The sequence below is a fragment of the Callorhinchus milii genome, unplaced genomic scaffold, assembly GCF_018977255.1.
Source record: "Callorhinchus milii isolate IMCB2004 unplaced genomic scaffold, IMCB_Cmil_1.0 Scaffold4, whole genome shotgun sequence".
Lineage (NCBI taxonomy): Eukaryota > Metazoa > Chordata > Chondrichthyes > Chimaeriformes > Callorhinchidae > Callorhinchus > Callorhinchus milii.
Genome location: NW_024704745.1, coordinates 11,087,142 through 11,113,228, shown reverse-complemented (window position 1 = coordinate 11,113,228; position 26,087 = coordinate 11,087,142). Strand labels below are relative to the sequence as shown.

The 26,087-nt window shown below is 40.5% G+C and overlaps 1 protein-coding gene across 1 annotated transcript in view; it reads left to right on the top strand.

Moving 5' to 3' along the window:
- LOC103180147 (capZ-interacting protein) overlaps positions 1–26,087 on the top strand; it is a 43,965-nt gene that overhangs the window by 6,448 nt on the left and 11,430 nt on the right. Inside the window, exon 2 of the mRNA XM_007895819.2 lies at positions 23,748–23,858. Coding sequence (XP_007894010.1) covers positions 23,748–23,858 — 111 coding nt within the window. The remainder of the gene's footprint in view (positions 1–23,747; positions 23,859–26,087) is intronic.

Here is a 26,087-nt window from a genome sequence, read left to right as displayed (position 1 = left end):
GAGGCCTGAACTATCCTTTAGATACTTAGAGGTCCCGACTGCCTGTTAACAGTCCCATTGTAACTATTTGAAAGGAGAAGGCAGTTTTGCCTTGGAAGATTGGCCAACCATCCTTCAGATAAAAGCATTCAATTAATAAATTGGTTATTTATGAGATATTGCTGTGTGCATATTAGCTGCCACATTTGCCTACAAATACATTCACTACATTTCATGGAAACGTCTGTGAAGCATTTTCAACATGATAAGGAGCTATAATCAAATGAAAGGATTACTATCGTATTATCCTGTAATTCAGCCCAGAAAAGTCAAATTTGAGATCCGTTTAATATTTATCACATTGAAATCGTTGGAGGTGGATTCCCCAACATTTATTAAAGTGAAAGGTGAAAGTGGGAGAAGCTGGACTCACTTAGTTGGACTTCTCCTGTAGGATACTGGAGTTTTGAGTTTGTTTACTAAAAAGATGGAGCCCAGCTGACCACCACTGAAGACTGTGAACCACAAGTCCAACACCATTCATTCAGTTTGTCTTGAGTTTAATATTGAGAGTGAAGTCAGGTGGTCTGTCTCCAGCCAATTTAATAAATATCACATGAATCTCAAAGTTGACCCTAGTATGTTTCTCTAAGCCAATTTTCCATTCATTCCATGTTATAACCTTTCATATTACTTTCCTTAGACACTAACCACTGCTATGGAATCCTGTCAAAATGTTCTCAAAAAGGAAGGATATAACACAGCTGTATTACTCTTGCACACTGTTTGAATAATATCTTCAAAAAGCTCTTGTAGGCTGGTTCCACGTGATTTCCCTAATCTGAATCGACCCTGACTTATCCTTGAATAAGCTTTGCTTTGCCAAGTATTTACCTTCTTTCAAAACAGATTTCCATATAATTTCAAAGATCTTCCCTGAAACTGATTTTAAACTTTACTGCCATCTAGATTCCAGGTAGTTTTACTGTTAATATTAGCTGCTTTTCACTCATTGGGATTCTTTTCCCAAATCTGGCAAACTTGCAGAAATATCCTTTTAAAGAGCGCTATATTCAGTTTCAAACCCCCTTCTCATCACCCCTCCCCTGGTCCTTTAAGGCCCATGTTTTTCATCCTTATAATCATCCTTTTTTTTGTGTTTTTGTTTCCAGTTGAAACATTCAAACGTCGTATTGCCTTTCTTTCCCTACTGCAAATATTTTGAGAGTGTGCTCTAAACTATGCATTTCTAATGTTCAGCTTTTGGGATCCACTTTTACAGCAATCACAGTCAAAAGTATCCTGTACACATTGTGCCACCTGGGAGATGTGATTCCTAGTTATTATACTCTATTGGTAAGAAATTCTATTTGGGTCCAGTTTTACTCTGTTTATGCTCCATTTTAGAGCATCCAGAATAAGGCAAATTGTTGAATTCAGTCTTGACTTAGAAGTCGGTTTTCTGTAGTTCATAAAAGAAAAATACAGAAAACCCAGTTTCAAAATTAAAGCTGAATTTAAGAATTTGCCAAATTCTGGACATTTTGAAACGTTACATAAATAGAGCAGCACACCTGGACCAGATGGAATTTCTTCCCAAGTGCAGTTAGTTAATATTGTGGGAAGGAGGGTTTTTATCTTCACTGAGGACCACTTTAGTGTTGCGTTTGAAAGATATTACTAAAGATGGACCTTTGGCTACCAATTGAGATACCTTGAGGAGAAAACATTCCTTCTCACCTGACTTGCAACTGGTTCCTTCATTCACGTGATGGCTGCTTGTGTGCAAATTGGCTGCCACGTTCACCTACGAAATTTCCGGCATTCCACTTTACAGTATATACTGTAAGACGTCTCGAGTCATCTTCCTGACATGTAAGGCGCTGTATCAAGTGTAAAAATGATTTATTCTCCGAGCGACATCCTTGGAAAAAAGTGCTCTGGTTCGTGAGTTCAAAATGCTGAATTGAACTTCTTGCCAAACACAATGGAGTTAAGTTAAAGATATATCCTATTTGGTTAACTCATTTAAGGGAAGTAGTCTCATGCATTGCTTTAAAAACAACAAAAAAAAGGAACAGTCATTATTAAGCAATTCCCACATCTGCTCATTTCAGAACTTGCCAAACAGCTCACTTATGCAACTCTGGAAGAGGATAAAGTGCTCCCCACATGTCTGAATGCTGAAACTTAAACTTTTGCAAAGTTATTTATCATGGTCCAGTTGCATTTATAGTTGCGGAGGATTTTCAATATGCAGCACCTGTTCTTTTTGTATATTTGTTATGCTTTGACGTTAATATTGACCGGCATCATTGAACTGATCAATGTTCCCATCTCCATGTAGTTTTCGGCGTGCAAACAAAAAGCCCAGTTCAACCGTTTATAGCTGTAATATTTCCCTTGCAGCTCATCCATTGTTTCCTCTTTTAGCTGGGTTACAGCTGAGACACGAGCCATGTGAATGGTGCTATATAAATGTAAGTTATTGTTGGGTTCAGTAGGGGGTTCCGGGCTACTGGCCGTCCCACAGTAAATCTCCATTCCTCCTCAGAATTGACTGACCTGTGCATTTTTTCAAGGAGAGGTTAGTTACATAGGCTGGAAGGGACCAAACTTTTTCTTTTTTCTCTTCTCCCTCTCCCCCCACCCCCTCCTCAACCCTCCACCACCCTTTAAATTTGAGTGTTCCACTATCAGATACTGCACAAGCAGTAAAACTCGTCTTTTAAAGTTAAGGGAGCCAGTGTTTAAACTCATGACCTTCGTGTTTGGATTCCAATCTTGAATTATCAGAACCTGTAAATCCCTTGTAAAAGAAAACAATTGTTGCTGCTGTTTATTTAAATGGAGAACACTGTGTATGAAGCTATGTGGAGTTGTATTTCCCTGACTAGTTTGTTCATTTATTTTCATGTTTCAACAAGTAGTTCACTGGATAGTGCAATGAAATAGTAGAAGGGAAGAGTTTACTTGTTAAGGTTCAGTGAGTTCATTGACATATATGAAGCAATTCTTAAAATTGGGCAACAAGTGAATTGTTAAATTTTGTTGACAAGACTTGTTCTCTTGAGGTTATGTGGCATCCATAAATCATGCCACCTTGTCTTCCATTAATGGGCGGATTTTTTGACTGGTGTGAGTTGTTAAGGTTGCCCTTCACACACCAGATGTCAAAGATTACAGATTTTGGTAGAGATATGTTTACAACAACAACTTACATTTACATAGCAGCTTTCACGTGAGGTAACATCTCAGAGTGCCCAAACAAAGGTGGAGTTTGATGCCCAACAGTGCTCCAGTACGTTTTCTACTTGTTGATGAATTTGTCGATGTGTTAGGGATGTGTGTTTGTAATGAGATTTGAATAAACCCGGTAACAGATAATCTGTAATATCCTTTGATAGCCTACATGGTTGATTACGTGGCATTTTCATGGACTGCGATAGTTGCGTTTCAGAACTGCTGTCGCAAAACAATCCTTCACTTGGGACGAACCAATCTACCCCACAAATCAGCAGGATTTGAAACATTGAATTTTGAACCCCAAAATTGTATCTACAGGAGATACAATTGTTAGCATAAGGGTGCAGAATTAATAATAATAATAATAATAATAATCCTTGACATTAATAATAATTAACATACTAACAATGGGTCAAAATGGGTGAGAGGTCATGGAACATATGGAGTCAGTACAAAGAAAGAGGGTTGAAGGAAACATGATTGGATATGTTAATAACGGGTTGTAAATGACTGACAAGAGATTGGTGGAAGGTACAGAGGGAGTGGGATGAGAGTATAAAGATGGGGAGAACAAAGAAGGAGAAGAAGGAAAAGATCGGAGGAGCACGAGGGAAGACTTGATGAAAGATCAAAAGCTTGAATAACCAGACAAGACAGATTGGAACCTCGGCTGCTGAACGTCTCGACCCGCGGTAGCATTGCTTTGTTGTAATCCCTCTATGGTGTAACTTTATAGAAGTAGTAAAGTTTGGCTTAACAGATTTCGCCTAAACGGAATGCTGGGTGACCTTTCTTGATATCTAACACAATTATTGCAGAGGAGTTTCACCCAATAACAATTGGGTTGCACATATATTCCTAAAAGAGAGTCCGTTGACTATTGTCCTTCCGATCCGAAAGGCGCTCTATAAATGTAATTTGATGTTGTTATTGTAGAATGACCCTTGTATTTCCAAAAGATATAATTTACTCTCAGTTTTATTTTCCCTCTGCAAGCCCCTTGCTTTCTTGTAGCCTCCTTCAGCTGGGAGCGTGGGAGAGCACGTAACCAACCAAGATGCATGTGTGTCAGCTTTAACATTTTTCTTCTGTACATTTGATCTCCCTTTAACAAATTGCCAGTTCCTTCTTTGCTGGCTAAAAATAGGAGGTATTTAGTATTTTCCCATAGTAGCAGTTTGAACGTGCGTACACTGTGTGTTGTCTCGGTATTATCAGTTTGTTCCAATGAAGTGAACTTCTAACAAATTACAATCAGAGCTTCACAACACTGCAATTACAAGCAGATAAATCATCTGTAATGACTTAAACAAGTTATAGCGAAGAAGTGTGCTAACAAAACTAACTTGGTCTAAGTACTAGAAGAACAGCTGGATTTTATTCTTGCTCTTAAAAGTCTATTCTGACACCAAACAATAAAACGTTGGAATTCACATTGGAAATTAGTGTAAAGTGCTTACTGCATGCAGATGCTATCTTAAGCAAGAGGCTAAATCCTTGTCAGCCTAATCATGAGTCATGAGCGAGAAACTGGAGGGAAGCTTTACTCTACAATCCTCTGTTTACTCAGCAGAAAGTAGGAACCCGGTTGTTAGCCCGAGGGTAATAATCCCTCAAAAAAATGTGGTCACTCAGTGCATGACTGTTTGTGGGACGCTGCTGTGCGCTATTGCCTGCCTCATTTCAGCCACAATCCACTCACACAGTCAATTCATTTTACAATATATTCTGTGAAGCACTTTGAGACATCTCAACAATGTGATAAGGCTGTATATCAAATGCAAGGGTTATTCAAGCGCTCTGAGGTGCCACCCCACGTTAAAGGTGCTATATAAATGCAAACTGTTGTTCACTTAAACCAGATTAATTGTAGAAATGAAAATGTATCCGTTTTCACCTTTTCCATCCAGACTCTTATTTTTCATGTTAGTTTCTGCTGCATTAGACCTGTAGCTATGGAGACTTGCAGCTCAGTGGTTAGAGCACTCGCCTTGCAAGCGAGACACCTGGGTTCAATTCCAGGCAGGGTGAAACCTTGGGCAAGTTTCCTTACTCCACACGCCTAATAATAATCCCTCCAAAAACAAAAATAATAATAAATTGGTCACTTACAATCCACGACTGTTTGTGGGACACTGCTGTGCGCAATTGGCTGCCACATTTCGCCCATAAATATACTGTCAATTCACTTTACAGTCTATTCTGTGAAGCGCTGTGAGACGTCGAGAAGACGTGAAAAGCGCTATATCAAATGCAAGGATTATTATTATATTATTACTCCAACTCACTTGTGTGCAGTTTAGATGTACAATAAGTCTTATCTTGATTGTGAGTGATTGTAGTCTATCTTTTACTTCAAATGAAAAGTCATCCATACTGCCTCAGAGATTGCTGTTTCTTTATATATGTATTTATATATCCCTCGTGCTGCAAGTCAATTTGGTTCTACATCAATTGCAGCAGATGAGCCAGCACAGACACAATGGGCCGAATGGCCTCCTTCTGTGCTGTGTAATTCTATGATTCTTATCAACAACAGCCTTGGTTAAGGCATGGATGTGATTTGGAATGTCACACCTCGCTATCTCTGCAGCAGAACAAACATCTTGGGTTTGCAACTACTCTTGAACGATTGGGTGAAAATGCATTTCATTGTTACAATCTCAACATGTATTGGGGGCATAGCAACACACAGAACACAATATCAAGATAGCTTGAGTGTGATCCATCTGAATCAAGGTGCCGGAAGGTTGACCGATAGAACCCAGAAGGTAGTGGTACAGGGAATGTCATCAGGCTGGGAGAATTTTACCAGTGGAGTTTCACAGGGGTCTGTTTTGGGACCTCTTTTGTTTAACATCTTCATAAACCACGTGGAGGTAGGAGTCACAAGCACAGTGGCTAAATTTGCAGATGACACAAAGCTAATGAAGGTGGTAGACTGCAAAGATATGAACAGGATAGGTTACACAAAGACTTGAACATTCTTGGGAATTGGGCAGATCAATGGCAAATGAAACTTAATGTAGAGAAATGCAAAGTGCTTCACGTGGGGACAAAAATAATTCAGGATGGGACGATTATTTAAATGGTAAGAAAATAATCTGTATGGAAAATGAAAAGGACCTGGGGATGCTGATTGATAATAAATTGAAGCTATCGCAGCAGTGCTCGGTGATCCTGTCACTTTATAAATACTGGTGCGACCGCACTTGGATTACTGTGTGCAGTTCTGTTCACCGCAATATAAAAAAGTAATTTAAGCGACTGAGAGGATACAGAGAAGGGAAACCACAATGATTGAGGGGATGGAGGGACTGGACTTCCAGGAGCGATAAGATAATCTTGGCATGTTCACACTGGAGAAGAGAAAGTTGAGAGGCGATATGATTAGGGTCTTTAAGATTCTGAAGGGAATAGATAATGTAGACCATGATAAGCTGTTTTATCTTGTACTGAACAGCAGTACCAGAGGACTTGGCCTGCGATTGAAGGAGGGTAAATTCAGAACAAATCTGCAGAAGCACTACTTCAGTGAGTGAGTAGTAAAGTTATGGAACAGGCTCACTGGGGGGACAGTTGAAGCAGAAAATGTTTGTTTCAAGAACAAATTAGATGGATTTCTGCTAGAAAATAATATCTCAAGATACAATATATAGTTTGAGACATGACATGTCAAGCGACTGGCAGGATAGTGGAAGGCGAACGAGATGGACCTTGGTCTTCTTTCACCCAGTAAATTTGTATGTTCTTATGTAAGATTTTCTATATCAATTCCGATGCTTTTACGAGGTTCAGGCAGTGCTGACTGCTAAACAAAAAGCACATCTATTTCGCGGCTCCGATACTTGCATGTGCCTCAGCCTGACCTTTTTCTCTTCAAAATACCGTGGTTTCTTTCACAGGTACGGAGCCGCTGTGTTTCACGAGTGATTAGCTCATCTACGCACACATAACCCAGTAACATCACAGGTTCCTGAGGATTTTTGGAAACTTTATTGCTCATCTAAGTAACAGAGGCCATGAGCTGTAACTGAATGTTATAATATTAATCCTCGCATTTGACATAGCATCTTGTCACCTTGTCGAGATGTCTCAAAGTGCTTCACAGAATCTCACTGTAAGGTGTACTGACTGTGTTTTATGTAAGTGAATGCAGCAGCCATTTTGCATGCAGCAATGTCCCACATATATCTATGAGGCCAGTGATCAATTTTATCTGGGGGCTTGTTAGCCACAACACCAGGAAACGTCCTGTCTCTTTTCGAATAGTGCCCTTGGATCTTCAACACTTAATGTCGTTCAGTTCATGACTATATGTGGGACATTGCTGTGTGCAAGTTGGCTGCCGCATTTGCCTACAAATGCGCACAGTCACTATACTTCACAGTAAAAATCCTGTCAAGCGCTTAGAGATGTCTCAATGAGGGGATAAGGCGCTTTATCAAATGCAAGGATTATTATTATTAGCTCATTTAATGCTTTGACTTATATTGGTGTTGTTATCACAACATAAGATTGTATTGGAATAATAACATTAAAAACTGCAGAATACATTGTATGTCAAAAGCATGTCAACAATCCGACCAAAAGTACACTTTGTTTCCTGTGTGTTGCCTCATTTCTCTTGGGCAATTTAAAAGAAACAAGGTTTGAATTCAACCGTTTAACAGGGAAAACCCAGCTGTTGGTGTGAATTTTGTACTTGCACTATGAGTAATATTAGTGTAGAACATGAACGTCAGTAACAAACATCTGGGAGTTTTTGAAACCAAATTTGAAACCGGATGTGCTCTTACATCTCCACGTTATTAATCACAACATATTTAGGAGTAAAAGATAGAAAACTATTCGTCCAATTTGTTCCCAGTTATTCCCCTGCGTGCCTCCATGCGAACTCCTACAGCTGGGTGGTTGGATTGGCCTCTGCTATAGATAACTTTGCAGCTAGCTGATCAAGTGATCTGATCTGAGCTTCTCTCTGTTATTTAAGAACTCTTTATTTTTTCTCAGTGTTCAATCTAACAGCTTGGCCAAACCCCTGAAATCAGCCCAGTGAGGGAAACCACTTTGTAACATCTGGTAGGGATGGGACTCAAAGCCCATACAGCAGAACACAACAGCACTTGACATTGTGAAACACTGTTTAAGTTTAAATATGAAATGTAGATCAAGCGAGAGGTACAATGTGGATAACAGATTGCCATTTGCTCCTGGGACCCATGCTTGAATCCAAGTCAGATTTCTTTGCATTAAAGGCTCCTCCCTATATTGGAGCCAAACTTTGGCCAGAATCCATTCCATTCTCCGTGGGCATTAGTCAAAAGGCTGCACAAAAAATATACCCAAACTTTGGTGAGGTTATAGGAGAGAACCGCAGAGAGAAATTAAAATGAACCTGGAAGAGAACATTAGAGAGAAGCCAAGAACATAAGCCTGGCTCATTTGGTAGCAATCTCGCCCAGGCCCTGAATCAAAAGGTTGTGGGTTCAGCAAATAGCTCACCTTGAAATTTCTGCAGTCCTTGATTCAATATCTCATTTAAATGCTCTCTAATGTGTGGACACTACTGGTTTTCTCTGCTTCTCGGGCTGTTGGATTGGCCTTAGTTACTTTGCAAAGACTGACTCTGCTGCTTGGTTGGACTGAGGAAGTGTGATCCTATCTATGTACCTGCAGCTAGGCTGCTAGCCTCGGGCAGTGTTTGCAAAGTTTGTTGCTGTAGTGATGTAATGTATTGTAATGAGATTCCATTTACAACAAAAACTCTTAAGTTTAACTGAATTAATTGAACATGTATCAGCACGAAATGAACTCCCAACTATGTTAAATGATTTACGAACAGTCATGGAATACGAAAAATTGCAACTTTCAGATTCACAGATGTACTGGGGGCCTAACATTTGTCATGGCCTTAGCCTTCAGAGCATGGCTTAAAATGTTAAGATTGTGCAGAATTTTTCCTAAATCTTTCATTTGTGCTTTGCCTTTTAATAGGCTGAGATTGTACAGTTTTCAGGCCTTGGGAGGAAACTCCTGATGCACCACACAATGACGATAAGATCAGTATTCAAGACTGTCGCTGTTAGTAAAGCATTAAACATAGTTGGAGTTCATTTTGTGCAGATACATGTTAAATGAATTTGTTTAAACTGGTAGATTTTGTTGTAAATGGAATCTTATTACAATACGTTAGAAACTTTGCGGCAACAAGCTTTGCAAACATTGCTCAGGGCCGTCAGTCCTGCTGCAGGTAGATAGGATCATACTTCTTCAGTCCACCCACATGGAAAACATTCACCCCAAAGGGATGGTCTTTCTACCCTACCAGTGACATATTTTATGTAATAAAAACAGAAGTCGTTGGGAACACTCAGGTCAGGCAGCATCTATGGGATAAGAAAATGAGTTAACGTTTCAGGTTGATGACCTCATCGACCTCAACCATTAACTCTCTTTCCTCTCTCCATAGATGCTGCCCGACCTGCTGAGTGTTCCCAGTGACTTGTGTTTTTATTTCAGATTTCCAACACCTGCAGTATTTTAACTTTTGCATATTTTACGTGACCGGTTGTAGGTGGTAGAATCACAATATTAGTGATGGCTGCATAGAAGTCAGCGATTCTTCAACTGAAAATGCCTCAAATTCTTTATTTTCTAAATGATTTCTAACATTTCCAGTGTCTACATTGCACTCTAAATGTGTGTGAGGCCGTGCCAATACCCAGGCTTTCCTTGCTTGCGAGAATCAATTGCAAAGATCATGTATAGAGATAATGGATCTTGGAGAGTCAAGAGCAGCATTGTTAAAGACAACCCAGTCATTATTCCACATGGCTCCACTTTGCATCACTCAATCCTTTGTTTGAGTTGCTTTGTATTTACGGAACAGTGCAGCCCCTTTGGGGAATTCTGAGTGACAAAGGGCAAATAGACAGGATGTTGCCATGCTGGTGTCCCTCGCTGCTTACATATGTGTTTGGACTTCAACGGCAGACTTCAGTATATATAAATTTACCTGGAATATTGTTTATAAAAGTTGATACCAGGAATAGTCAGCGAAATACTTTTCTTCCTCAACGTAACACTGTGTTCAGCCATACATCCCTAGTACTGCTTATTTCTGCAAGGAACACCACATACTTTCTGATAACAAGTGTGCACACTAATACCAGGGGAATGTTCTTTAAGTGTTCTGAAACACTAATGCGTAAAAGGCACTGTGTAATGGGAGGTGTTGTTCGGAGAAACCTGGTGGTATGGTTATTTTAGCTCTACTGTAAGTTACAGACAGCCTGGTTCTTTCTGATTGAAAACCAGTCAAAGAGGTAAGTTTTCAGACAGGATTTGAAAGCAGAGAGGGAAGGGATGAGGCAGAGAGATTTGGGGATAAAGTTTCAGAGGGATGGAAGAAAGTGGCTGAAGATTTAATTGTCTGCCGATTGTGGAGTGGAGCAGGGTGAAGTCACCAGAGGAGTAGGTTTACAGATTAGACAAGGCTGTGGAGGTGTTTGAAAGTGTGGAACAAAATTTTATTGAGACATACAGTAAATTATTTTTAAGATGGACCTCTGGGTATTTCATCTTTCAACTTATACTATAAGTGCAATGGCATTATGAATTTGGACGAGGTTTATCGTTATAAGTTATATTATGCAGCCACTGATTTATGCCAAAATATAGTTGAGCTGCTTTCACCTCTAGTTAAATATCACAATCATTTCCCAGCCCATATTCAAAGTGTGCTCCTGCAAAAAATTGAACACAGTTTAAGCAAAAGTAGAGAATGAGGAAGTGTCCTGAGACATCTTATCAGTTGATTCGTGATATTTAAGTTGTAGCAAATATATGTAAACCACATTTCAAGATAGCAATAAACGCAAACAAGTAATTTTTTTTCCACCTCTCTGTAATACTTGTTTTTGTGGTTATACCACAGAGTAGGAAATTGGAACTAATTAACAGGTCACTGAGGCACTGCCCATGGTATTTAAAAAATAAGAGTCGTTCAATTCTAAAATAATTCAATTTGCCCCAAGAATGCAAACATTTATCTTGTTTTAATACGCAGGAGACATTTCCCGGGAGAAAATAGTTGCAGCATCTGTGTATTGCAATGTACTCTGGAATTTTAGCATTGCCAGTATGAAAGGGCAGCAGAAGTTAATTGAATTGAGATGATGCATATTTATTTTGCTCTATGCTGCCAAATCGAATGGGTGATGTCGTGCTAAAATCTTGGCAAAACAGGTGCATCAGTGTGGATACCGACACCCAGTAAGAGAATAAACTCAGGCCTTCACTCTAAATTGCCAGCCACCCCACTATAAATCAGCCCCTGAATTTTATGTATGTAGTACAGTGGTTATGGCAGTACAGCAATTTTAACTGCCCTTATACGCAGTGCTAAACAATGTTCAATCAGAATATGATACAGGTGGGGAAATTGCTTTATTGTTTACATTCTTCAGCCATTGATGTGAGCAATGTTTTGTTTTGTCACTAGCACCCTGATGAAAATAGAAACCTACATGGTAAGAACAGGGCTGTTATAATACAGTTACAGCTACGGGCCAGTAAAAGAGTGATGCGAGCAGACAGGAGTTTCAGTGCAGGCTCCACGTCTCTTTGTCCTGAATTAAGTCTGAGTAAAGCAATACTTTACAGACTAGTCATTGGGGGCAGGGAATCATCCCATTCAGTTCCTGTTAACCCTGCAAGCCAAAGCCCTAACTTGTCTGGTGGTCTAAACAGGAAAGCTTGCCAGACCGCGATATCAATGGCAAGCTATACGGTTTTAGATGGTTAGATTCCAGCAATCCCCCAACGCCCACTCTGGGGTCCCCAAGACTTGGCTCTTGCCAACCTACACCTAATACTTACCAGAATTGAATAAGAAGGATACCTCCCTCCAGGGAGAGAGTGGGCATTCCATTCCAACCATCTATTTCTGGGATTTTCGAGTGTAAGTGAGATGCATGGAATTCTCAGTTTGGTTTGGATACCACTTAAGCATGGTGATGGGTTCCCACGTCAGAAACCCGACTGACCCCCCAAAAAGAGGGCTTTATACAAGTGCAGTGGTGGGCAAGCACAAAGCTTCACTAACCAGTGCCCGTAGACCCTTTAGTTCTCATCATTGTTGAAGAGCTAGTTGCCCCGCCATCTCTTTATTAAGATTAAAACTTTGGCTTTGCACCAGACACAGTTTTTACTGCAGCCGGTTAATTTCAGGTTAATTTGTTGCTGCACAGAAGGTTAATCGATACCAAATAAGCAGAGGAAATGGAGAAGTGATACAATGCAATTGTGTCTGATGAAATGAAAGGACGTGACTGGGTTAATGATGGAGGGGGATTCCTTTTGTTGGGGAATTGGTAACAAGGCATAGGCTCAGGTAGGGGAGAAGTTAAAAGGAATTTCTTCACTCAGGTGGCGTGTTAGTGATTAGAATTTGTTACCACCATTGACTATTAAGTTCGATAAAATTGTTCAAAAGGGATCTGAATAACCACCCGAGCAGGGCAAACGTGGCAAAAGAGCTGGAAATTAGGATTAATAACAATATAAAAGGCAATACAGAAAAGTGTTACAGAGATGACAGCGCCTTGGAACGTCCTCCTGACGTGAAAGCCGCTATGTAAAATGTAATTTGTTGTTGTTGTTCCATACAGAAAGGACGTGACTGACGTTCAACTGAACAACCAGTGGTGTTGTTCAGTGGAACTGAATCGATGTGCCCCGTCAACATGATACGGAGGTATATAGTCTCAGTAGCAAGGGCTGTCCTTATGAAGTGTCACAAATCTCTGCATTTGATTGAGCAAATCTGACGGGCCAACAGTGGACCGGTGGACAAACAGAGTGTGCTGGGCCAGTTGTCCCAGACCTATATTTAACCACTGAGATAGATGGAATCTAATTATACCATTATTCCCAAAGGGAGACATGACTACCCTCAAAAGGGCAATACCCGGCTTTTAGCATTCAGTGTTTGAATGGATACGGGCTGTACAGCGGTTGTTGATCTCAGCATTAACTCACAAAAGGCGACACATTTGCAGAGCTTTCTTTCCCTGTGGTTGCACCCCAAATAAAAAATTGATATAGGAGTAAAGCTCGCACCTTTGTTGTGCTTTGTCATGCAATTGGCTCTTTTGGAAAAGTGTGTGTGTGTGTGTTTGGAACAGCATGATCTGAATAAAACAAAACAATGTTTTTTTTAAAAAAAATTTCATTCTCCACGAACGTGAAGACCCATAAAATATTATGCAAATCTATTGAGCAGCACTGGCTGGGAGTTTTTATACTTGGCGCTGTCCGCTCCCTTCTTTTCTCCTTCTCGTGTATAATTGGAAATGTAATCACTGAAGCAATGCGATATTCATTCAATTATTCACAATAAAACTGAACCCAAGTACTTGCAGGCAGGCACTGTGACAACTGAAACATTTTCATTTTGTAACTTGTCTTGTGTGATACTGCATTTAGGAGTGAAATAGTGGACAGGAATAGTGGACTTCTTTATCTCCGAGATAGGCAATATCCGCCTGGCTGCTGATTTGCTCGCTCCCCCATTGCCCCCACTCGGCTGGCTCCTGCCTCTTGTTCGTCCCTCGTCCCCTCTGCGCCACCATCAGTGGCCATGCCTTCAGCCACTACATCCCAAAACTCTGGAACTCTCTCGTTCAATCCCTCCGCCTTGCCCCCTCACTCTCCACTAAAGACCATAATCCTTTACGATTATGTTTATGGTCAACTTCCACCTCCCTCTCCCCCTGGGTTGGGGTCAGACTCCGCCACTGTCAAGCTCTCTGGGACACTACCCAGAATGATGGGCGCGATATAAATACAAGTCAACCTTCTTTTAACACAGTACTCTGGGTTCAATAACCTGGAGAGTGCATTATAATTTGAAATGAGGAAAAATGCTGATTTGTGGGTCAATAGGTTGCCGCTGATGTCACTGACAGTACTTCCTGTTCCCATTGGCACAATGGAGCCATAGCATGTATATCAGTGGCTGCCGAGGAAGTAAGAAACGTTAAAAAAAACTTCTCCATTACTGTAGTGCTGCATTTGTTTCACGTAAGTGGTGTCTGCCACACACAAACACACACACCATCACTGTCGACGGAAAAGCTCATTGATCATGAATGTTGCTTTTATTGTATGTATTGGATTACAAACATTTCCCTTTTGGGGGGAAAATAGTTAAAAATCACAAAGGACAGCAGGCATGAATGTGTGCAGAATTTTTTTTCAATATTTTCACAGTAACTTGTTGGCAGACCTTAAAATAATATTTTGAAACATGTCCTTGAATGAGGTCCTATCCTTTAGCTTTTCCTTATCTATCCCAAAGGCATTGTAAATGCTGAAGTGTTAAATCCATTATGACTTCAGGTGGTGACCTTGCAATTCAATGAGCTTCCAGTTATTTGATGGTAGTGGTTCTCTAACTTGATTGACTCCCACACCTCTGCTTCACTGAGGAACATTCAATGCAGCAGTGCCCAGATCAGGGCAGTCAGTTACCACATTGCCCCCTCATATATTATTTATTGTATACCGTAGGCTTGTTTGTACAGACATGCTACACCTGGCATTGAGAACTCTGTAATGAGACCATCTTTCAGCGCCTTGGGACGTCCTCCCGACGTGAAAGGCGCTCAATAAATGGAATCTTGTTGTTGTTGTTGTTGTATCTTGCCTCCATACATAGCTGGGATTTGGTAAAGTGTTGGATCATCAAGAAATCATTACTCGGTTTTCAATTTCGACTTTCTCCAATGTAATTACTCAAGAGGCCTTATTGTAGCATCTAAGCACAAAGGATCAGGATTGGGCCATTTGCCTTGTACATCATTTTCTTAGGCCAGGGCTGATCTGTAACTCAATACCATTAGCTGTAACCAAGTACCATGTGCGTTCAAATGCATTAGTCGTTGCTTAGCTAGTAGCAAGCTTCCATCTCACTACCCTTGGCAGGAATTAGTGTAAGCGATTTGAGATTTTGACATGAGTGCTAACATGTAGAGTCCTGTAGCTTAGTGGTTAGAGCCCTCGCCTCGCAAGCAAAAGGACCTGAGTTTGATTCCCAGGTAGAGCGAGACTCTGGGCAAGTTTCCTTATTCCACACGCCTCTGTTTCACTAGCAGTAAGTAGGAACACGGTTGTTAGTTGATTGTCGGATTGTTTTTCCCGGCGTAATAATCCTTTCAAAAATAATAATAATAATTTGGTCACTCAATCCACGACTGTGGAACACTGCTATGTACAATTGGCTGCCGTGTTTCGCCCACAAAATATACAGTCAATTCACTTTACAGTATATTCTATCAAGCGCTTTGAGACATGGCAAAGACGTAGTAAGGCGCTATATCAAATACAAGGATTATTATAAATATAAATAGAATTTTATAATCCAGATTTATTCACTACTCTGCATTTTAAGAAAAAAAGTAATAGTTTACCAATTGACACTTATTATCTAGACCCGCATGTAAAGAGCGGCCACTTAACATGGCAGTGGAAGATGACTAACACACATGGGGCTGAACCTCAGGAAACGGGAGGGGTGAAACTAAAGTAGTCGCAAATTGTGTCTCTCAGAGTTCCCACAAGTCGACACAATTTATTTCTGCTTTTTTTAATGAAAGAATTCTGTTAGAAATCACCAAAAGTTATTTGCTGGTGATTGAATTAGTAAACATAGCACAACCAATGACAGATTTACCTCTGAACTGGCCTCATCACCACAGACCTTGGTATCAATGCATTTTGAGATGGTATGTCTTTATACTGCAGAGTAAATTGGAATAAATGCAAAGTTGCATCTAAATAGTGAGAGAATGGGACTCCCACCCTCAACAGTCTCAGCTACTTTATTGAACCAAAACTGAATAATATGCCAAATTTCTTGTCCTTAGTAGCTCGGTACATTGGTTGTTTGTTCCATCGACAATAACTAACTCTGTTAAGTATGGCTGGCATACAGTTCTCTAACGATTACAGTGAAATTCTGTTCAATAGGTTCGAGAAACCCGAAAGAGTTCTTTTTAATGAGACTTACAATTTACTGTTCCAGGTATACACAGGCTGTATCAGAAAGGAACTGCGACCTTTGCAACAAAATGCGAGACTTTATTAGATATCTACTCATTTGCTATAAGGTCTTTCTTATACTTTATTAGGTTATCAGGCCCCACTAACCTGGCTATTACATTAGCAACCAAATTTTTAATAAAAAGATGCATACTTTACAGACTAACAGTCATCTTAGAGAATTTAGAAACTTTTCTCCCAGAGATCATCTCACAAAATAATTTTAACTGTTCCTCTTTCAGGTTCATAGTAATAATTAGATTCTACATAAGCCATTTGATTCTGAACTTAATGCGCACTCTATAGTATCCTTCAGTGACACAGCTCACTATTGGTCATCATTGAATCTGAGCCTATTTGTCAGTTGTCTTGTGTATGGGGGTGTAGATGTTGTGTATGTATGTGTGTGTATGAGGTTGGGTTGTTTTGTGTACGTGGTGTGTGGGTGTGTGTGTTGAGGTTGGGTTGTTTTGTGTTTGTGATCTATGTGTGTGAGAGGTTGGGTTGTCTTGTTTATGTGGTGTGCTTGTGTACAATTTGTACTGTAGAAAATGGGATGGAAAATCATCTTTTACAACTAAAGATGACTAAACGTGCACAATATCATTTGTAAAAAAAAAGATGAGGAATTGACTGCTTCACTAAAAGTATTACTTCTGTGCCGTTTGAAAATCAAATGCTCGGGAGGAATTAGTCACGTTTTTTAGAACGTTTTGTAACCTACCTACCCGTACCCTCCGCTCCTCTGGCTCCGGTCTGCTCCACGTCCCCCGCCCCAACCGCCCTACTATCGGTGGTCGGGCCTTCAGCCTCTCAGCCCCGAGGCTCTGGAACTCCATCCCCCAGTGCCTTCGCCTTGCTTCCTCCCTTTCCTCCTTCAAGGCCGGTCTCAAAACCTTTCTCTTTGACCGAGCCTTCAGCTCCCCTCTCGACTCTCTTCCTCCTCCTCGCTCCCTCCCTTCCCTCCCCTCACCCTGACCATTTCCCCCCTCCTCTCTCCCTCCCTTCCCTCCCCTCACCCTGACCATTTCCCCCCTGCTCGGGTCATGACCCAACTGTGCAGCGCCTTGGGACGTCCTCCTGACGTGAAAGGCGCTCTATAAATGGAATCTTGTTGTTGTTGTTGTTGTTGTAAGGATGATGGACTTTTTGGATGATCATTCCCTTTATGTATTATAAATAATCCTTGTATTTGGTATAGTGCCCTTCACATCAGGACATCTTAAAAAGTGCTGCACAGAATTTTACTGTAAAGTGTAATGACTGTGTATTTTGTAGGCGATTGTAGGTAGATTTGGCATATTGTGGAATAAAATACAATGTTGGGTTTTGTGCATGATAAGAAACCGTGAAAGTAGTTGCACACGTAATGTGTGTTGTGTAACTTATTCCAAAAATATAAAAGTCTTGCGTTATATTTTCACACAACACAAGGTACTTCAGCTCGGGCCATGAAAGAGTTAAGCTGGCTTGTCTCGTTGCATTTTCTGATGGCTTTTCTGGCAGCCTCTCATTGTAGAGGTGGGTGGGGGGTGGGGGGGGCGGGGGGGAAGGGGTTTCCTGTCATTGTTTTCCTGTACAACTTCAAAGATTACCACGTGAGGCCTTGCAGATGGCCACGTTTGAAACGGAATTTAATAGGGGTCATTTAAAAATATCGCTCTGGTGATGTTCTCCATGCATGACTGATAACCCAACCGTGCAAGCAGGCTGCATTTACTGCTCGAGTGCATTTATCAGCTTGCTGTGTGATCTGAAATTTTTTTGTGTCGCATTGACAACCGACTGGCCATTTATGCCAGTGATTCTAAATATACCTCGGCCCCCAAAAGAAAGGCCTTTCCCAGTTTTCATTCTCAGTGGTGTGCACTGAATACAGCACATTAGGGGATGAGTAAAATTAAGTGTTGACCGCCAGAGACAATAAATGGCAAACAATTTGGTAGAAATGAACACACACAACTACAATTTCCTCAGTTCACATACACAATAGGAGGTTCTCACCTCTGATTTTATTGTTTCCTTTTGAGTAATCGCTTGTGCTATCGTGAATAAATTCAACAATTTTGTAACTGTTTTATTTGTGGTGATAATCGAGTCTGGAACAATAAAATGAAATGACTCAGTCATCACTCAATTCCTATCACTTTTTGCTCCCTGTCCATTGAGATTTTCTTTTCTGCGACTGGAATGACTACAGAAATGCAAGTTGTGTAAAATTCTGAACTTATAATAATAATAATAATAATCCTTGCATTTGATATAGCGCTTTTCACGTCGGGAGGACGTCCCAAAGCGCTTCACAGAATATACTGTAAAGTGAATTGACTGTATATTTGAGGGCGAACGCGGCAGCCAATTGCGCACAGCAATGTCCCACAAACAGTCGTAGATTGAAAATGACCAATTTATTATTGTTTTTGGCTTTGAAGGGATTATTATTAGGCGTGTGGAGTAAGGAAACTTGCCCAAGGTTTCGCCCTGACCTGCCTGGAATTGAACTCAGGTCTCTCGCTTGCAAAGCGAGTGCTCTAACCACTGAGCTACAGGACTCCACAAAGACTTATCACAAGTCTTTTCTTCCATTTAATAGGGGTCATTTATGAATGGCAAAAAACACATAGTCATTACACTTTACAGTAAATCCTGCAAAGTGTACTGACATGTCATCTTGGCCTGGAAGACCTTATTTCAATTGCAAGGATTATTATTATTATTTATATTCTGCTGCTGAATATTTTGAATGTTGAGTGACGTTAAAGTACCTCAAACTAATTTTAATTGCAGGACCCAGTTTTGGGTATTGCCACAATGTGAACCTTCTTCATTCAAATTCCTCTTGTGTGATGTTTTTAAAAATTCAATTTTAAAAGTTCTAAAATTTAGTTTTTTAGCTGGTTGAACTCCAGAGGTGGCCCAACTCTGGTGTCCCCAAATCTTGGTTCTTGCCAACCTGAACCTAATACTATCTGGAATTAGGTAAGCAGGATGCATCCCTCTAGGGAGAGAGCGCACATTCCATTCCAACAATTTATCTCTGGAATTTCCATGTGGTGGTGGGATGCATGGAATTCTCAGTTTGGTTTGGGTATTCTTAAGCACGGGGATGGGTTTCCACATGTGTCAGATACCAGACTGACCAACAAAAAATACCTTCATGCCAATCTCAGAGCCCGTCCCCGTCCCCCACCCTACAATGTGCCAGTGTGAATGGTTCTCCTTATATCAGTTGTCCTCATGGATTCTCTGAGCGTGGAACCACAACTGCAAGACATCACAGTGGTAACACATTTGTGGTTCCCAAAGGCATTTCATACAGTGAAGCTCCAGCTGCTAGAGAGGGAGAGAGAGAAAGTGGGGGAAGGTTTTGCAAACAGTCCTATCATTTGTGTTCCATTGTTTTGACTTTGAGAAAGAGGCTCTTTATTTCCTCTTGTGTGTCAATGAACCTAAACTCTTAAGAAGATAGAGATAAGAAAAAGATGATTCAGCCTTATGATATCAAGCCTTATCGTTCAGCCTCGTGTTATCAAACTGCAAAGACCATTTTCATCTTTCTCTCTTGTCTTGGAGTTGGGCTACTGAAGTAACAATCTGTACATAAGGTTCATACATTGCTCTTATCTTTTGTTTAATGTTTTAACTTGACATTTAGACAGTGTACAGGGACTTCTGTTCTGTGCGTTGTTTTTAACGTTCATCCACTTACACTGATAAAATTATGGTATAACAAAGCTATTCAAACATCAGGAACAGCTAATCAACTATAATATCAATCCTAGCCTCACCAAAATAAATATAAAAACAAATTTAAGTAGAAATAAAGCACTCAAATGTTTTACCACTTCTCTTCCTGTTGCTACATTTCCTTCACATTCTCTCTTTAAGCTATTTTTTATTTGAATTATTTTTTGCTTCATTTCCTACCTCTTTTATACCTAGAGCATTTCGAATTTTAAAACCTTTCCTTGTCCTCTCTTCCATTTTGAAAAGTGAAGCACCAACCCAGCCGTTCTCTTCATTTGGCTGACACTAGCCTACACTGTGTACCTCGCTCTATCCTCCCATCATCAATGGGCCGGCTGGAGCAATCAGCACATTTCTTTCCATGAAGAATCTTTGTTTTAACACAGCGCCAGGGGCCGTCTCCTCTGACTCGTCTACTCTAGTGACATAATAACAATAATCTTTACATTTGGTATAAGCGCCTTTCACGAAAGGAGGACACATCAAAGCACTTCATAGGATGTACTGTAAAGTGCAGTGACCGTTTAGTTTGTGGGTGAATGCCACCCGCAAATTGGCTGCTGCCATGTCTCAATATAATGGTTGGTGTGAATCCGTTTGTTTTACAGGAGCGGGAGCTTTGGGCAGATGGACAGTGCCTCTTCCTCTTTCACTTTGATTGTACTTACGGTCACCTCCTCCCTTTCCCCAGGCATCAGGCTCTGCCACTTTTAAGCCCTTCAAGACGCTACCCTGCTTGAAGGGCGCTATATAAATGCAAGTTATTGTTGTTGACAGAACTATGCTGAGTGACTGCAAGTTTGGGTCTTAAACACCTGCATAATAGAGGAGAAGAGGAAGGAGGCTGAGGGAATGAGGAGGTTCACAGGCCTCTCAATCACTCAGTGAAGCCAAAATATGTTTTTCAAAGCACAATGTTGAACGTGTTATTTGTCGGAACTGGAAAGGGCAGTTTCGGGTCAGGGTAGGGTGACGTACCAGATAAAGCACCTGTTACTGGGACCTATGAATAGCCTGTAACAGTGGATCCATGTTTACAGAGATTCTGATGTGACATTTTAACAGGAAATGAATGCATAAGCTAAATGTCGAATCGAAAATATGCGTACTGAGGTTTTTAGGTTTGAAGGCACCTCAATCCTGTGCTTTCAAAGTCAAACCTCAACACTCATCCCTCCCACCGAGAACATGATAAACTGTATTGACGATAACCCTCCTGCTCTTTGAATGCCATCACATCGTGAAATCGTTCAACTGAGTAATTTGTGCAATTAAAGTGAAGCGAACAATACCGATCTGGCAATAACATTTCCAGCTGCAGTTGTATAGTGTTGATCTTCCAGACACTGGGGTACAGAAAGGGAACCATTTGTCTTCAGAAATGGAAAAGGGTCTCCAACTAGTTTAAATATTCGCTTTGAGAAACTTCTTATCTGTAAGTGAGTGATAAATATTTAATCTTAGAATTTGAAAGCACGCCTAATCTCGTTGAAACGACTCAGTGGATTTCACAGTTTTCTGTAAAGCACTGACTGTGTGTTTGTAGGAGAATGCAGCAGCTGATTTGCTCAGAGCAATATCTCGCCAACAGCCATGAAGTGAATGCCTTTTATTTATTTTTATTTGGATGATTGTTCATTAGGTCACCGACTGGGAGAAAATCCCTTTTCTTTTCGAATAGTGCCATGGGATCTTTAAAGACCGCCTAAACGGGTAGATGGGACCTCTAGTTAACATCTCATCTGAAAGACAATCTAGGCTATGAGCTCAAAGTGGGACTTGAACCCACAACCTTCTGACTTAGACAGAGTGTATTATAAACTGACAATGATGAGTCTTGAGCAAATCTTTTAATAATTCAATGCAGTACTTTTGGTGGTGGTGGTGGTAGGTCTTTTTAACCATGTTTGTAATCCTAGGGATTTGTTATTGAGGTTTTACACTGCACAATGAGATTTATTTGAATATAGTATTTTAATATTCAGAGCTGGCACTACAGCAAATGCTAATTTTGTAGTGGCCGTTAACTTTGCATTTACTCTTTGAGCAAAAAATGATTAGTTTATAAATAAACTGGCTCTCCTGGAGAAAGGCCAATATATAAAAGGTTAGTAGGGTCAGATTACAGTAAAAGCAGCACATAGACGAAATAGGACAGACGTTAAACACTTAAAAATTAAATGGATATTTCCATGGTGTGAAATTGTGTAATGTTTAGCGTCACAGGGTCTCTGTGGGAGAGGAAAGATACCGATGCCCTAACGTGTGTAATGCGCTGTCCTGACCTTGACAACAGTGCCTCCCAGTCCACAGGCTCGGTTCACATGTATTACAAATTCTCAGAATGCCTGAGGTTACAGCAAAGAGAATGCTGTGAAGAATCTGGCATATGGAGTCTGACAGAGTGGAAATACTTTCCCTCTTCACATTGCTGACTCTTTTATGTCCCGTTATAGGCTATGTGTTACCGTGTGGGGCAAACTTGAGAGGCAGCGTATTTGTAGCAACAATAAAGTGGGCGCGTGTATAGTGTCACAGCAGCACCGCACACTGGAGAACCATCTGTTGTGTCAAGGGAGGAATGGAATGCAGGTTCCTATCTGGGGAGTTTCAGATCCCCCTTTAGTCCATCCATAAGGGAGGCAGAACCGGTGGGAAAGTCAAATAGGGACAGTCTTCGCATCTGATTACATATGAACGTTGGTTCAGACCTGATAAATAGTCATTTACTTATCGTTTGTGCACAAATGGTATGTAATATTAATAAATTTAACGTCCATCTGAACAGAAAGATGGGACCTCAGTTTAACGTCTCATCTGAAGCACTGTCACTTTTGAATCAGACTGGCATAAAACTACGTACGCAACTGAGATACACAAATGTTGGAATAGCCTGGACGGCAGACTGTGATTTTTTTTTCCCCTTCCCCTACCAAACAAGAGGAAATCAATGGGCTATTCTCATTTACTGTCTAGCACCCAGAATTATCACTGTACAGCTTCATGGAAGCCACTCCTGTAATAAGCCGCTCTCCCACGGTCAAGGGCTAAGTGACGTTATTTGGGCATCCCTGGAAAGGTGAAAATGGTATGGCAAAATCTGCTTGCCCCTGATGGAGGTGAAAGGCTGGGAAAATACTCTTGCGAAACTAGCACTAAAATACATCACCTGGGAGCTGACGCCCTGCACTTGGCCAGTGGTTTAATGTGTGATGGGGTGAAGAGGGGCAGAAATTACACTTGTCATTCAGACTGCTTTCTTGCTGACTGTTGTAATGGTGATAATAAGAAATAATAATCCTTGCATTTGATAAAGCACCTTATCAACACAGAGCTTCACAAACTCTTAAGAATATTTGTATAGAGTCTTCCACGTCGGGCGGAACGTCCCAAAGCGCTTGACAGTCAAAGGTGTGCACTCGAGCTGAGCGTTGGGATCAGGAGGGTTGGGTGGGAGGGCGGGGAGGGTGGGGGTAGAAGGGTGGCCGAAGGCACAGTGGAAGAGAAAGGTCTTGAGACGGCATCTGCTTCCAGTTATTGGAGTCCTCCAGTGTCAGTGTGCTACACTGGCAGGCCTCCCGTTTAAAATATCACATTTAATTCCCAATAAATGGTTAACATGTCTGAGTGAGAGCTTACGTTTACATTGCTCCTTATTTCCTCATTAGGGCAGCACAGGGGACACAACCCAAACTGTGGAAGAAAAACCCATGATGTCAGTCGCTGCTTTAGCTTCAAGGTTCAGTCACGGAACAAGCAACGCCCTGGAAAAACATGAGGCAAGTGTGGTTATATAGTAATTCTATCAATGAACTCATTAAGCGCCTTGGGACGTACTCCCAACATGAAAGGCGCTATACAAATGTAATCTTGTTGTTGTTGTTGAGCATCAAACTATGTGTTTACTTTTAAAAATTTCAAACATTTCAAAAATAAAATTAATATCACATTTGCAAAGCCTCTCTTCCTGCGATTATCTTACTCTCTTACTCAGTTTTTCTCACTTAGATCTCTATTTCCTCATGCTCTTCTCTTGCGTACTGCGTGAACTGTCTGCTTCCCCCTTTTTAGCCCTGATTCCACCACAGATTGCTTTTCCCGAACCTCGTGGCACAATCCATGACAAAAATCCCACGGCAATATTTAAAAAGTGGAGGGAGATTCTCCTGGTGTCCGGTCTAACAATCCTTCGAATTAATCAGTCATTAACCTCATGATGACTTGGTTTTTGTGGGACTTTGCTGTGCGCAAAATGGCTGCCACTTTTGCCTTCAGAAAAGGACACTGCATGTGGCAGTAATTAATAATAATTCTTGCATTTTGATATAGCATTTTATCACATCATCCAGATGTGTCTAAGCATTTCACAGGATATACGGTAAAGTGGATTGACTGTGTATTTTTTGGGGCGAAATGCAAGTTTGTGCACTACAGTGTCCCACAAACAGCCATGGAGTGAGAGACCAATTTTATTTGCGGGATTGTTGGCCAAGACACCAGGAGAAACTCCCTTCTCTTTTCAAATAGTGCTATGGGATCTTTAACGTCCACCTGAACAAGTAGATGGGACCTTGGTTTTAATGTCTAATCCAAAGGACGGCACCTTTGACAATACAACACCACCCAGCACTGTATTGAAGTGTCAACTTAAACTATGTGCTTCCAATTCCCCTGGCCTTGAACCCACAACTTTCTGACTCAGAGGTGAGAGTACTACCACTAAGTACTCAGGCTGACAATTACTATGAATCAATTTGAGTTGTTTCGACATTATAGCCACTGTAAAAACATGAATTCTTCTTTCGCTACTTCTCTCTCACTCCACTGTTATTTCTTTATTCCTGACGGGCCCACCACCCTTAATCTACCTTTGCCTGTTCTTTTTTGGTGGACGTTGAATAGTTTTGTTGGCCTATATAGTCATGCATGTTAAACTAATTTTGTTTTAAAAGAGGGAATCAAAGCAAAGATGAATAATAATGAGAGTGATGTCACATCGTCATATGAAGTGTCACAACATTGTTTGACAACTTTGGACGATATACAGTTTATTGTTATTGGATCAAGCCTCTGTAAGACTTGATGTGCAATAAATAAATTCTAGACATTTTTAGAAGTTTATATATAGATTACAAATTGTCAGTGGAAAGATTAAAATTTTCAGCAACCTTTGTTAGTCTACTTATTATAGAAATTCACTTGCAGTGACGTCCCATAAACATTCTGGTGGTATTGTAGTACAATATTACAAAAAGAAAAGCACCCAGACATGTTCAAACTCTAAAAATACAAATTCTTCTTTCACTTCTGGTTCAAATAGAAAAACATCAATATTCCTGGCTGTAAAGTGCAAAAGAATGTGGTCCATCTACCAATAATTGCTTAGCACTTATGTTTTTCAACCAAAGGAACACATCACTTTCTAAATTGGTGCAAGTGCTTAATTTCATTTTACTCCATGAAATGTTTCCCTGCAAATACACAGTTGCTACATTTTACAGTAAATCCTGTGAAGCACTTTGAGATGCTTTGATGATGTGCTAAGGTGCTGTATCAAATGCAAGGATTATTTTTGCATTCTGAGCTGTTACCCTATGTGAAGAGCATTATATAAATGCAAGTTATTGTTGTATTTTATTATAAATATCAGGGCATTTTTTAAACATATAAAGTGGTGGGAAAAATCCCCAAAACTTTATATTCCCCTGGGCATTCCCCAGCAATCATTTCAAAATTCCACACCAAGCACACGCAATAGTAATTAGTAGTCCACAGTAACATTTTAAAGAATATTATTTGATAATTAAGCAATTTGATTATTAGTTATTAAATTGCTACTCTCATATTATTTTATCCATTCTAAGGTTTGAACCAAGTACACAAAGCATCGCTTCATCTGCAGAAATCTGTTTTTAATGCTTCTGGATGTGAGATAAAAGTGCCCCTTTGAGTTCAGTCCCCACCAGTGAAAATTCCTTTAAAAAATGCCCTGATAAATACCCTCTGTA